The sequence below is a fragment of the Panthera onca genome, chromosome B3 (assembly GCF_046562875.1).
Source record: "Panthera onca isolate mPanOnc1 chromosome B3, mPanOnc1 haplotype 2, whole genome shotgun sequence".
Lineage (NCBI taxonomy): Eukaryota > Metazoa > Chordata > Mammalia > Carnivora > Felidae > Panthera > Panthera onca.
The window spans coordinates 97,075,477-97,089,390 of record NC_138344.1 but is presented as its reverse complement, the minus strand read 5'-3'; the positions used below and the strand labels follow the sequence as shown (position 1 = coordinate 97,089,390).

The window sequence follows — 13,914 nt, the reverse complement described above, 5'->3', positions numbered from 1 at the left end:
TCATCTTAGGAAACCAGAAAAAGAAGAGCAAGTTAAACCCAAATGGAAGAAAAAAATTTTTTAAAGCTGTATCAATGAAATTGAAAACAAGAAATAGAGAAAACTAAAAGCTGGTTCTTTGAAAAGATCAATAACATCAGTAAGCCTCTAAGCCAGGCTCTGTAAGGAAAAAACAGAGAAGACGTAAATTACAAATATCAGAAATGAAACGGGACAACACTACAGATCCCATGAACATTAAAAGAATAATAAAGAGATCTTATGAACAACTCTGCTCATATATTTGATAACCCAGATGAAATGGACCAATTCCTTGAAAGACACAATCTGCCAAAACTCACGTAAGAAAAAAGCAGACATTCTGAGTAAGCCTATATCTATTAAAGAAATAAAACCAGCGGTGCCTGGGTGGCTCAGTCTGTTAAGCGGCCAACTTTGACTCAGGTCATGATCTTGCATGGGTTTGGGAGGTATCTGTGCTGACAGCTCAGAGCCTGGAGCCTGCTTCAGATTCTGTGTCTCCTTCTCTCTCTCTGGCCCTCCCTGCTCATGCTGTTTCTGTCTCTCAAAAAATGAATAAAAATGTTCTAAAAAATTTTAAAGAAGTTGAATCAATAATAAATAACCTACCCAAACAGAAAACAACAGGCTCAGATGGGTTCACTGGTAAATTCTAACAAATATTTAAAGAAATATCAATATTCTATAATCTCTTTCATAAGATAGAGCAAAGAATACTTCCTCACTCATTCTGAGGCCAGCATTATCCTAATACCAAAACCAGACAAAGACATCACAAGAAAAGAAAATGACAGACCAATATTGTTCATGAACACAGATGCAAAAATCCTCACCAAAATATTAGTAAATCAAATCCAAAAAATAAAGTATTATACACCATGACCAAGAGAGATACACCATGACCAAGTGAGACTTAGCCCCAGTATTCAAGGCTGGTTCAACACTCAAAAATCAACTAATGGAATCCACCATCAACAGACTAAAGAAAAATCAAATGAACATATCAGTAGAAGCAGAAAAATTATTTAACACCTATTCAGAATAAAAACTCAGCAAACTAAGAAACTTCAACTTAATAAAGAACATCTACAAAAACCTACAGTTCACATCATACTTAGTGCTATGAGAAACTCAAAGCTTTCCCCCTAAGATCAAGAATGAGGCAGGGATGTCCCCTCTCACAACTACTTTTCAACATCGTACTGGAAGTCATCACCAATGCAGTAAGGAAATAAAATGTTAAGAAGGAAGAAACAAAACTTTGTTCATAGATGACATGATTGTCTATGCAGAAAATCCTAAAAATTTTCTCTGGTTCAATCCAAACAATGGAATATTCTTATTCAGTGGTGCAAAGACATGAGCGATCTTTTCAAGCATGAAAGCATACAGAGGACATTTAAATGCTTGTTACTACAGAAATACACCAACCTGAAAAGGCTACATACTATGGGATTCTAACTATATAACATATGGAAAAGGCAAAACTATGGAGAAAACAAAAAGATCAGTGGTTGCAGGGGTTAGTGGGGAGGGAGAAATGAATGGGCAGAGCATAGAGGATTTTTAGGACAGTGAAACTATTTTATATGCTACTATAATGGTAGATACATGTTGTTATACTTCTGTCTAAACCTGTAGGATGTATACCACCAAGAGTGAATGAACCCTAATGTAAGTTTTGGACCGCAGATGCATCTTAGCTTGGCTGATACAACAAAATACCACAGACCAGATGGTGTGAACAACAGGCATTTATTTCTCACAGTTCTAGAGGCTGGGAAGTCCAAGATCAAGGTGCTGGCAGATTCGACCCTAGGTGGAAGCCCTTTTCATGGGCTTGCATCCTGACATGGCAGGAGAAGAGTGAGCTCTGGTGTCTGCCCCTTATAAGGACAACAGTCCCATCATGGGGTCATCACCCTCATGACCTCATCTAAACCTAATGACCTCCAAAGACTCCACCTCCAAATACTACTACATTGATTGAGGAGCAGGGTTTCAATATATGAATTTGGGGGAAACACATTCAGTCTGTAACAGGGTGATAAAGAATGATCTTGCTGTACCCACATGCTGGACTGTATGGTAACCTCATCAAACCAGAAATTCCAGTAGAATCACATTAATACAATGAAAAAACAGGTGTGCGCATATGCCTGTGCACGCACACACATACACACACACATACACAAGGTGGACAGGGAGCATTATGTTTCTTAAAATTGCTTCTTTTCTTTTGAAATTTTCTGAAGTCAAAATTTTTTTGTCAGACAGTACATACTACTCCGAAAATTCGTGACTTTATATTATTTCTCTCTCACATACACGTACAATATAAATAAGGTATTAGTGAAAGCACCACTTCATCCTGGACTGAGAGTAAAAAGTTCTAAAGAATACTTTTAAGCTTTTATCCAAAGGCTAATCATTTTTTAAGGGTATGTGTGCAAAGACACTATTTGGAAAAAAAAATGTACACTAACTTAGATGGGCTATTTACTGTACCACACTAAAGATGATTAATGCTCAAAAGAATCCTTCCTGACAACTGGAAAAATATCCTGAAAGACAAAATAAAGATGGCCAGAAATCCTTTTTCCTTGAGGACGAGATTGGAAACCTATTTTGTGAACCACCTGAAAAAAACTATCAACCCCTGCAGAATTGTTTTCCGAACAGAGAGCCCACAAGGGGAGTTCCGAGAGAAAGTTCTGAGGCTGTCACTGTCTTTGGCTCCTCTACACCATGGAGGTCAGCAGCACAAGAGTTGATAGGAAACCATCAGCTAGTGAGAAGTGAAGGATTAATAATGCTTGGCTTTGAGGCTTTGAAACGAGATTTGCAGGCTCCCAGAATTTCTACCGCTCCTAACAGAAGAGAAGCAAAACCTGGTTGAAGTCAACTTGGGGAACTTGCAGGTAAGGATCAGAATTTCCACTCCTACTATTGAAGCAGCACAGTATATTAAGTCAAAAAAGAGCAGCGCCGGCTTTGTGTGCCACAGGCAACAGATTTCTCGTGAAGCCTAAACGCCAGTGTGTTTCGAGGGGGTGAATCCAACTTTTAACATTCCAAGTAAACCATTTAAAACCAGAAGTGTTTTTCTAAGAGGCTAGAGAGGTGTCTGCCTAATCTAGAATTTAAATTCCCATAATCTACACTTTAAAAGATGTTCATTCAATTCAATGTCATGTATCCCTATCCAATAGGTTTTCATATTTTTTCCCCTTAAAAAATGCTGATGACAGAAGTTCATAGTAATAATTACTTCTAGGATGTATGTTGTCTGTGAGATCCTTTTTCTAAATCTGTTTTCAGCCTCAAAATAGTAAAAAAAGAAAAAGAAAAGAAAAGAAAAAGAAAACTTACACTGAAATCTTGTTTGCACAATCGACTCTAATGACTGGTTTACACTAACAAAACTAGGAAAATAGTATATCTATAGAGTTTGTATAATAAATAAAATGTAAGCACAAAGTATTTCAATACATAAATAGAAGCCTTTACACATCCAAAATATGGTGCATATATATAAAATATATCTAAAATTTAATGAGATACTACAAACTACTATAATTATCATTATAAATTACATATATATTTCAATATAGAAATATATTCTCTCTAGTATTTTAAATTTTAGAGATAACTTGAATGGTGGTGTTAGGGAGAATAATGTTATATACTGAGCTTCTTAATAATTCATTGTTATTAGTAATTCAATGAAAGTGTATAACTGTGATAATATGAGTAACTTCTTAATTATGGCAAAAGTACTGGCTAAAGGAATATAAATATAGTATGCTATTTCTGTATAGGCAGGTAATACTGAAAATAAATAGGAAGACAACATATTTCCCTATGGGCCAAATAGCAGGGTTTCTATAAAGGCAAATTACTAAGTTACCATCCCATTTCATTACTTGCAGAAACTACTTTAGAAGCATTCTTCCAGGGCAAAAATATATTTTGATGTGTCTCAAAAGCTAATATATCTACTGTTTCCCCATATTTCAAAGTCTGTATGATAAGTTAATCTCCACTTTAGACACTTTAAAACATGGTCTTTATAAAGTTGGATTAGCTAGTAACTTAGGGGTAATGAAAGACAACTGAAGGCATTTATTCTGCTATTCAAATAAAGGTGGGGACAAGTTACAATGAAGCTTAATAAGACTTTACTAGGTAAGGGCTAAAGGGTAGGAGTCCACTATTTAATCCATATCGGCGCTTGCCTATTTTATCATTTTGCCCAGCTGCATCAGTTATTGAAGGAGAAGTTTTTAAATTACTGGATTACTTAATAAGAAACTTTAGATACTGTTTAAGTGGCTTGAGAAAATCCATTCTTTCTGAAAGTTGATGTATAGTATTTTTATCTATTATTATGTTGGGGGATTTCTTAAGTCCTTGGGCTAATTTCTCATTCTCCTCAAATTCATATAAACTTTTCAGTAAAGAGTACACAGTGAGTTAAAATCTCTTACAATTGTACGTACTTTCAGAAAGTATATTTCTTCCTGCAGCTAATTAGGAAATTAGTTTACAAATATAAAATATAATCTTCCATTAACATCTTATTCCCATATATTCCATGGCCTATAATCACTAGGACATAGCATTTTTGTTTCAAATTTTATCTTCTAAATCCTCCAATTTGGGGGGGGGGGGTAAATATACAGTCTGATTAAAATGTGTACACATATTAAATATAGAGAGTATATGACAACTTAATTGCTACTGATCCACTGATACTTATTTTCAGTTTCTTCTTTTTGGATTCTTTGTTCTTCTCGGTGATTAGCTGCAGTCCAGAATGTTATTTTTTTGAGCACTTGTTGCAGAAGTTTAGGAGGTAATAAAGATATCTGACTTTCTAAAATTATAGCATTTTTACCAATGCAGTCTAGGCATGACCTGTAAATAAAATATTATAGAATTATTAGTTTTTGAATCTGAACTTATAAAATATTTATAGGTAAGTATTCTTAAAAAAATTATTATAAAATTGTTACATGATAACATATTTCCTCTGTATTGTTTGGAACATGATAGGATACGTGTTCTTCCCAGAGCACCACAATAATTGTATATTTTTATAGCCTGAAGGCCATATCTGACCAAAAGCCCGTGGAAACAGAAATTTCAACTTACTATGCACCGTGCATAATGTTATTTAAACAGAAAAGATTCAGATTTCATTTCAAATCATGTTAGTCTGTAGCAGATCATTTTTCATTTATCCTCCTAGTCCAATAACCACTTACTCTTCTCTGAGAACTGTCTTTTTCTTCCATCGCCCCAAGATGAAGCATCTAACATCCATTTTTACGCCAAGTGACCTGGTCCCCCCCCCCACCCCCCCCCCCCCCCCACTGTAACTCACTTCACTGGCACATGTGACTTAGTGACTGACACTGACCCCGAGGTCTGAATAGAGGAATGGAACAGCAATGCAGAAAGAGCCAATGAGACCCCACCTGAGGTTCTCCCATCCTGGGAGTCTGGGTGGTCATTTTTCCCCTCTGATTCTACTACCTCGTAGAATCCTTCCAAATACAACTCCCTTTTTATCTTAAGCTACTTTGAAGAAGGTTTTGCATTTTAAAACCGAAAGAAACTTGATGAGCTATCAAAAAAGCATCTATTTCAACTGATAAGCTTTAAATCAAACAGGGAAGCAAATCTTTTTTAAAAGTTTTAAAAATAAATTCACTTGATTCTGCTGTACTTAACCTCAGTTGTCATTTTTACAAGGATTTAGATATTTATATCTTCCATACTTTCAGGAAGACTTTTCTCTCTGTGAAAACTCTAAGCAAGGAGAGTGAAAACATTGTACACAGACACGGGAGATGTGCGGGTGAATGACACAAATCTTACACTTGATGTAAGTTTAACTCTGCGGCTCTGTTAACACAATAGCTCCTGTGTCCCTTCCACCAGGGAGAAGGGACAAGTCAGATGAGGAGACGGACTCTGTCATTGCTATTCATTCACTGATTCAACAAATATTTATTCGTGTGCACTATTTAGGAGCTTATTTAGGAGCAGGAAATCCAATACTGAGAAAAACCCTATTTCGGCTTTCAGGCAGATTACGATTTAGTGAGGATCAACAATGTTGAGACTGGGATAACAAGACATGGCCTTGACAGGTACAGGGTTCTAGGGGAACCAGACAGGGAGAATACCGAAGACAACCACAGCAAGCCAGGGAAACCTTCCTGATGGGATGTCCAAGCCGAGACCTTGAGAGTCTCAACAAATTTTTCATGATAGAGGACACACACCTGCAAAGCCCTAGAAATAAGATATAAGATTTATTCCAGAAACTGGAACTGAGTGGTTCAAATATAGCTAGAGAATGGCGAGAGCGGGACATGGCGGGAAATGAGGTAGAGAGACAGGTGGAGGCCCTGAACACCACAGTAAGGAATGTGCGGTTTGCCTAAGGCAGTGGGAGCCACTGCGTGATCATCACAGTATAAAATGTGCACGTGCCTTGATCCACCAACAGCCCTTCCAGGAGTTTCTCCTGAGGAGACATGCAAGTTTTCCAAAAGCATATACAGGAATATGACAACACAAAATTTCTAATAATAGCCCCCAATTGAGATATCCTAAATAAATATCAATACACTAGTAAAGAAATTGTACTTCCATGAAACAGAACACTGGACAGCCATTACGAACATAAATATAGGTCTATAAATTACTGAATGATTATATGTTTACATGACAGATACCCACAGTACGAGTCTCAAAAGCAGATTATAAACAGGATGCATACTTTGACCCTTTAGACACACACGCACACGTGAGCGCATACATGCATATGTATACTGCTCTCAAGGTTCCAGTGGCCTCTTAGCATGGTTCATTTTAAAGTGTGGAAGGATAAACAGCAAACTCTTAACAAAGATCATTGTGGACGATGGCTCAAAGGTGATTTTTTTTTTACCATATACCTTTCATACTGTGTGAGTTTTCTTGGTAAATACATCTTATTTTTTTTATCAGAATAAGCACCAGCAGTATTTCATCTTAAACCTATATATGTATCCAAATGTACGATGAGCATGATCCCACAAATACATTAGATCAGACAAGTATCTTGAGATGAGGAGCCTCTGCCGGCAAATTCCTATTTGTTTCCACTGCCTCAACACAGCAGGTGCCAAACGCCTTCTGACTTAAATTTAAAATTTAAATAGAATTTAAAATAATTTAAAATAAAAGGAATCCTTTATTATTAAATAATTTAAAATAAAAAGATTGCTCTGGCTACACTATGGGCCACTGGTTGTGGTGAATACACCTCACGCAAGAATACCACTAAATTCCTGCTATAGTCAACGGGTTTTTTGGTTTTTGTTTTTAATTCAAGTTCTGATGCATCAAAATGAGCCCAGCATGAAAAGGGTGTGAAAGGGTGTGTACGCATTCGCAGAAGCACTGAGCTAGGGGCAAAGGGTGACACCAAGAAGCCTGACTGATAGTCACACTCAGTCCCAGCCCCAAACACAAGCCCATCCAGTCTGTGCTGTGCCTTTCTCTCATTTCTATGCTGGTCCACCTTCCCCATCATTGTTTATCTTCCCTTCCAAACTCTGTGCTTTTTAGAACACCAGCTGTGTCCGCAAACACCTCCGCTTCCTCTGACTTCCTGCCCTTGCTTTAACTGAAATCTAAGAAAAGTGTGTAGCCTGCAGCCTTCTTGAGAAAAGAGTGCCACTTCTCCTGTGTCTCCGTTAACACAGTCCAGGAGCTACTCGAGTATTTGTTGTCGCTCCAGGCTGCTGTCATTTCACCTGCAGGTGGTGCACCCTCCCCCCGCCCCCCCCCCCCCCCCCGCCCCTGTTGTTGAGAACTTTGTGTGGAAAACTCTTTTGAGTCTTTATAACCTCAGGACAGTTCTGCCTCTAAAACCTTCCACTTCCAGATTCTCCTCTAGGAGGGACCAGAAGCCTTACATCCTTTTCCTATGCGCACTCCCTTCGCTCTTCCCAGTTCTCCAGACTGTAAGTCCCCTCCATTCTCAGCTTCCTTTCCTTCCCAGCCCGGTCCATCTGCACTTCATTCTCTTGCCAGAAACTTTCATCCCCGTCTCCGCTGTCCCTCTGTTACATCACCCTGGCTAAACTCCAACCATGGGAGAATTCAGTCAGCCAGCTCCTTTCTGCAGCAGCCACCTGCTCAGTGGGGCTGGAGAAAACCAGCTTCCGCAGACAGGGCCCATCCCTTCAATTCTCCAAGGTCTCAGCTGAGCCCCCTGAGTGTTCTGCAGTGCTGTGTTATACAGCCCCAGTCGGTATCTTCTCAAAGCCACTGCAGCAGTGATTTCAAATCTTCTCCACTCCTAAGTCCATGTCCTCACCTCTCCTCTTTCTTACCTTGCTACCAACTACGCTTTCTCAGTGCTTTGCCCCCCAGCCAACAAATTCATCTGCCTCTACATCCCTACTTTCTTCATTATTTAAAAAGTATTTTTGCTCTACTCAACGACTAATTCAATTACCTCTTCACTAAAACCCACCTCCTCGAGACCCCGCTGCACCAATTTTTCCTTCATTTTCTTGTGGTTTTTTTTCTAAGTTTATTTTTATTTATTTTGAGAGAGATAGACAGCAAGCTAGGGAGGAACAGAGAGGGGGGAGTAGGAATCCCAAGCAGGCTCAGTGCTGTGAGCGCAGATCTCAGTATGGGGCTTGAACTCACCAACCCTGAGATCGTGACCTGAGCCAAAGTCAAGAGTCAGAGGTTAAACCTACTGAGCCACCCAGGCGCCCCATTTTCTTGTGTTTCCAACAGCTGGTTCTTCTCCTTAACGTATAAATAAATATAGCTTCAACAGTGAGAGGGTTGGGGTAGCAAGGTCCCATGCAGTAGAAAGTCCACATATAACTTTTGACTCTCCCCAAATTTAATTGCTAATAGCCTACTGTTGATAGGAAACCTTACAGATGACATAGTCAATTAACATCTATTTTTGTATGTATAACATCTAATTTGTAATATTAACATCTCATTCCTCTGCTCCAAATTAGTCAATGCTTCTTGATCTACCAGATAATGTAAACTTATCTTCATGAAACACAAGGCTCTGGATGATATATGGTTGCTGATTTCTTGTCCAACTCCCTACCTCATATGTTTGTCTCAGGAATATTCAGGAATTCAGTTTCCAGAACATACCGCACTCGTGTATCTTGTACTAACCCCCATGCACTGCTTGTTCATAGCAAATTGTCTCGAACCCTCCCTCCTACGCAAAGACTCCCCTAACCTTCACCATCTTAACCACGTGGACAGAGGGCCTTCTCTTCCACGAGTCTCATTAACTTCGTATATGTTACTCTTAAAGCAACATTATTTTTCTTTTATAGTTGTTGAAACCCTGCCTTCTGTATTATTAACAATTCAAGGGAAAGATCATGACTTTTCATTTTATAGCACAGTGCCTGCCCGTGGTAGGCACTCCAACACTGTATTTTTTGATCCTTGTATATAAGGAACTTGCAATCTACTTTGGGAAAGTAGTTCCGTTCACAGCAAAAGGTAAGTAATAATACAAGGCAGTATAATCATTACATCAGCAACTTCCAAACTCTGCCTGCACATTAGAATTATCCTGGGGTCTTTCAACAATTCCTAAGTTCAGGCCACACCCCAGATCAATTAAATCATAACATGTGGGCATAGAACACAGCCATCAATACTTTTTGAGGTTCCCTATGAGATTCTAATGTGCAGTAACAGAAGGAACCACTGAAATAAGAGAAGGAGCAGTTATGAAAGATATTAGGATGGTCCAGTTTGAGCTGGTCCAATGGTTTTGAAGTGGTCCAAGTTGTAGAACGTCTAGAAGTTATAGCCTACTCCTTGACATACTACACATATGTCTCTCTCATGTGCCTTCACCCGTGTTATTCCTCCTGCATAAAACACCACACTTGTTCACTGGGCCACTTCTACTTCGCTCAGAACCTTCCTCCTGACTCTCAGACAGAAACAGGGGCTTCTTCCCCAATCTTCCAACTATCCCTCTTATATACTCCTTTTAAAGCAAGAATAGGGGCGCCTGGGTGGCTCAGTCAGTTAAGCATCCGACTTCAGCTCAGGTCATGATCTCACAGTCTGTGAGTTCAAGCCCCGCGTCAGGCTCTGTGCTGACAGCTCAGAGCCTGGAGCCTGCTTTGGATTCTGTGTCTGCCCTGACCCTGCTCATGTTCTGTCTCTCTCTGTCTCAAAAATAAATAAAAACATAAAAAAAAAAAATTTAAAGCAAGGATATTCGAGGGGTGCCTGGGTGGCTCAGTCAGTTAAGGATTCAACTCTTGATTTTGGCTCAGGTCATGATACCACAGTTCACGGGTTCAAACCTCGAGTCAGGCTCTGCTCTGAGTGTGGATTCTCTCTCTCTCCCTCTCTCTCTGCCCCTCCCACAGCTCACATACTCTCTTTCTCTCTCAAAATAAATTTAAATAAATAAATAAATAAGCAAGCAAGCGTGTGTGAATTAAGACACCACGTCACACCATCAACTTAATAACAGATTTGGTGTTAAAAAAGAAATTCTCCTAAAGTAAATGCATATATATGTATGTGTGTCTATTATTGGACACACAGATTTCCTAAGAGTTAAAATATGAAAAACTTCAGACTTAAATCAAGGAAATACAGTGTGTTTAATACTCCCATATGAACTAAATGCAATTTTATGCACAAAATAAAAATGATTATACTGCATATTTTAATTTTTAAAAATCACATTGGTGTATGGTTCACTATTACAAACTTGACTATACTTTTCGGAAGATGTAAATATTTTATTAAGTTCAAATCCTAATCTACCTGAAAAATTATACTGCTTCCCAAAAAGGAAGACGAAAGAAATTATCCTATATTTATAGCGTTATAAATATGTATATATAATGAAAATACTTACCTGAGTAGTGAATAGGGCTGTGTTTGAAAGATCAGTAAATCATTACAGTGGCCCTAATCAACATAAAAAAAAGAATTATAAAGGTGTTCAAAATAATAAAATTGCATTAATTAAATATTTTCTTTTTGTAAATGTAACAGAGATTACGTAAAGCAGCAAATAAATCTCCCTCTAGCTATTTACTCATACACACACACACACACACACACACACACACACCATACATATACATATAAACACCTGCTATCCACACAAACTTTGGGTACATTGCTACCTTTTTTCAGCGACCAAATTTCTACCTAACCACAACCTATACAACTGCAAATTTAAAACTCAGAAACATGTTTTTCTCTTAGAACAGTGAGTTCAAAATGAGAAAAGTAGTGGTTTTCAAGCTTATTTTGTTTTTTAAGCAGAACTTTTCTCTTCCAAATGACTCTTATTTTAAGATCTCTTTCTCTTGTCTCTCTTTCGCAAAGGGTCCCATCTGGAAATCTCAGATCCAGAAGATTTTTTGAATAATGATTCTTTCATCTGAAAGTAATGTGGAAGAGTCGGCAGAAAACGTCCCTAATCCTTTCAAATAAGTCTTTAGAATTCCATAATTTATGATGATTTTAATCAGAATTCCTGTTTTAATGATAAACTCTGTATCCTACCGATTTCTAGTGCCAAGAAAAAGAAGACAAACCACAAAGTTTATTTTTTAATTAAATGCCAAGTCGTGGTTTTGATCTTTTGTTGAAGCACTGAATTCTTAGCCAAAAAGTTCTAAAACTTTCAATATACATAACGTTCAAATTGGAGACCCCAAAACTGCAAACTCAGCCAACCTCCCTGGAGAGAAACCAGCTCATTTCAGGGTTTGCCACTGGGCAGGTGCAGCTCCAGAGAGAACTAGTCTGAAGAGATATCCACCAGAGAGCTGGCACCAACTTGGCTGATTCTGGCCGGAGCACACTCTCCCTGATGGCTCCAAGTCCCTCGATTCCCAAATGTCCTATATAAACCAGAGCAACCAATGCCTAACTCCTGTCCCAACACAGCACAGTATGAGCATGGCCACCTCGCTCTGAACTTCCCAAGGTGCTAGGAGTGAAAGAACAACACTCTCCAAATGCTATTCATTTATTTCTTTGGCCTTAGTTTTATCAGATTTTAAAATGACAATGCTTTAATCTTAAAATTAAAATGAGTGAAGCAGTGGCAAAAGACACATAAAGTAGAGAGAAAATACACTTAAAAATTTCAAACTAGTTTCCTCTTGACGGGAGAAGCTAGCTAGCATTGATGTTGTAGTTACCGAGGGAGGTAGTAAATTTCATGGGTACTTATTACTCTACTTAGTTTATGTATACATTATATACATTCTTATAAAATATCAACTATACCTTACAAATCTTTTAATTCGATAAAATTATAAACATCCATACTATGGTGAGACTCAAAGAGAAAAGGGAAGAGTCATCCTTTAAAAGGTCTTCTTAATAATTTGACCAATGAGATTCTCTCTCTCCTTCAGAAATAAATTAACATTAAAAATTTTTTTTTAAAAACAAGGGGGTGCATGGGTGGCTCAGTCTGTTAAGCGTCCAACTTCAGCTCAGGTCACGGTCTCGCAGTTCATGGGTTCGAGCCCTGCATCAGGCTCTGTGCTGACAGCTCAGAGCCTGGAGCCTGCTTCAGATTCTGTGTCTTTTTCTCTGCCTCTCCCCTGCTTGTACTCTGTCTTCCTCTCTCTCTCAAAAATAAATAAACATTAAAAATTTAAAAAAAATAAAAAAATAAAAATAAAAAAGTAACTTGGCTAATGATGTTAATAAACCTATTTTGATTTGTAGACTCAAAATATCCTCACATGCTTCACAAAAGCCACTCATTCTGAAGATTAGTCACACCACAGAGTAACATTTCATGTTCTTCCATATTTTGCAATGTGGGAACATCAACAATCTTGTTAAATAGCCATTTAGTTTAAATAACAAAACTACTCAGAGGAAATATTTAGATAGGAAATTTTCTTACTGTATCCAAGGAAAGTAAATCATCTTTGCTCCCACCAAATACCATTATTTCATTTTCTTTCCCCAAACAGGCTGTATGCCATAACCTATAGTTGAAAATTATAAGGAGAGTAAAATACTATGAAGAAAGAAACCATATGTTACAGATAAATCAATTTTAAATTGCACACTTTCACATTTAATCTATTTCAAAATGGGCATGACTGAACTTGAACTTTGGCATATCCTAAAGGAGGTTAGATTTTGAATATTCCTCGAGAATCACTAAAAGATTAGATCCTCATTAAATCATGTCAATTAAAATGACCCCCCACCCAATAATTCTTTTCTGTTATACCCCCCCAACCTTTTTCTAGCCTCTTTATCTCATAGATATTCTCACCGAAATAAATTAGTTAGAAAGGAACTGATCATCCTGTTGCTAAATGGACACTTTCCCCAATTTTCTTGGGACTCTCTGCCATGTTACTGTTTTCGTCATTTTTTACTTTTCTTTCCTGTTCTCTGTTCCCATCATCTGACAAACCCAACCTGGCATTCCCTTCACATTTAGACTGTCATACTACTTATCACTCTGAGTACAAAATACCATAACATGTTCTTCGTTTTTCTGTCTCTAATCTCTCTCAGCTACATTTAGCTGATTAATAACATTTTCAAATGTTTTTAACCATGGACACGTCCTGATCAGGAAGCATCTGTGCCATTTTTCTTAGCCTAATATTCATAACCAATAGCTATTTTTTCCCACAAGTTTTAATTATTGGCCCCTCCCCCCCTGCAGTGAACCCTCTACTTCATCCAAGTTCATTTATTTTCATCCCCTAAGAGAAAAGTTTATCTATCTCTAGGCTTTTGCTCACCCCATTTCTTATGCTTAGGATGATAAATCATTCTTGCAGTGCCTTAAACACA

At 37.9% G+C, this 13,914-nt stretch overlaps 1 protein-coding gene across 2 annotated transcripts in view; it reads right to left on the bottom strand.

Moving 5' to 3' along the window:
- Positions 1-1,757: 1,757 nt before the first annotated feature.
- The window catches only part of KLHDC1 (kelch domain containing 1), a 54,608-nt gene continuing 42,451 nt past the window's right edge, over positions 1,758-13,914 (bottom strand). For both annotated transcript variants that reach the window (XM_060619779.3, XM_078448284.2), the window contains exons 11-13: positions 13,001-13,085; positions 10,976-11,028; positions 1,758-4,941 (exon numbers count right to left, since the gene is read on the bottom strand). In XM_060619779.3, coding sequence (XP_060475762.1) covers positions 4,755-4,941; positions 10,976-11,028; positions 13,001-13,085 — 325 coding nt within the window. In that variant the 3' untranslated portion in view covers positions 1,758-4,754. The remainder of the gene's footprint in view (positions 4,942-10,975; positions 11,029-13,000; positions 13,086-13,914) is intronic.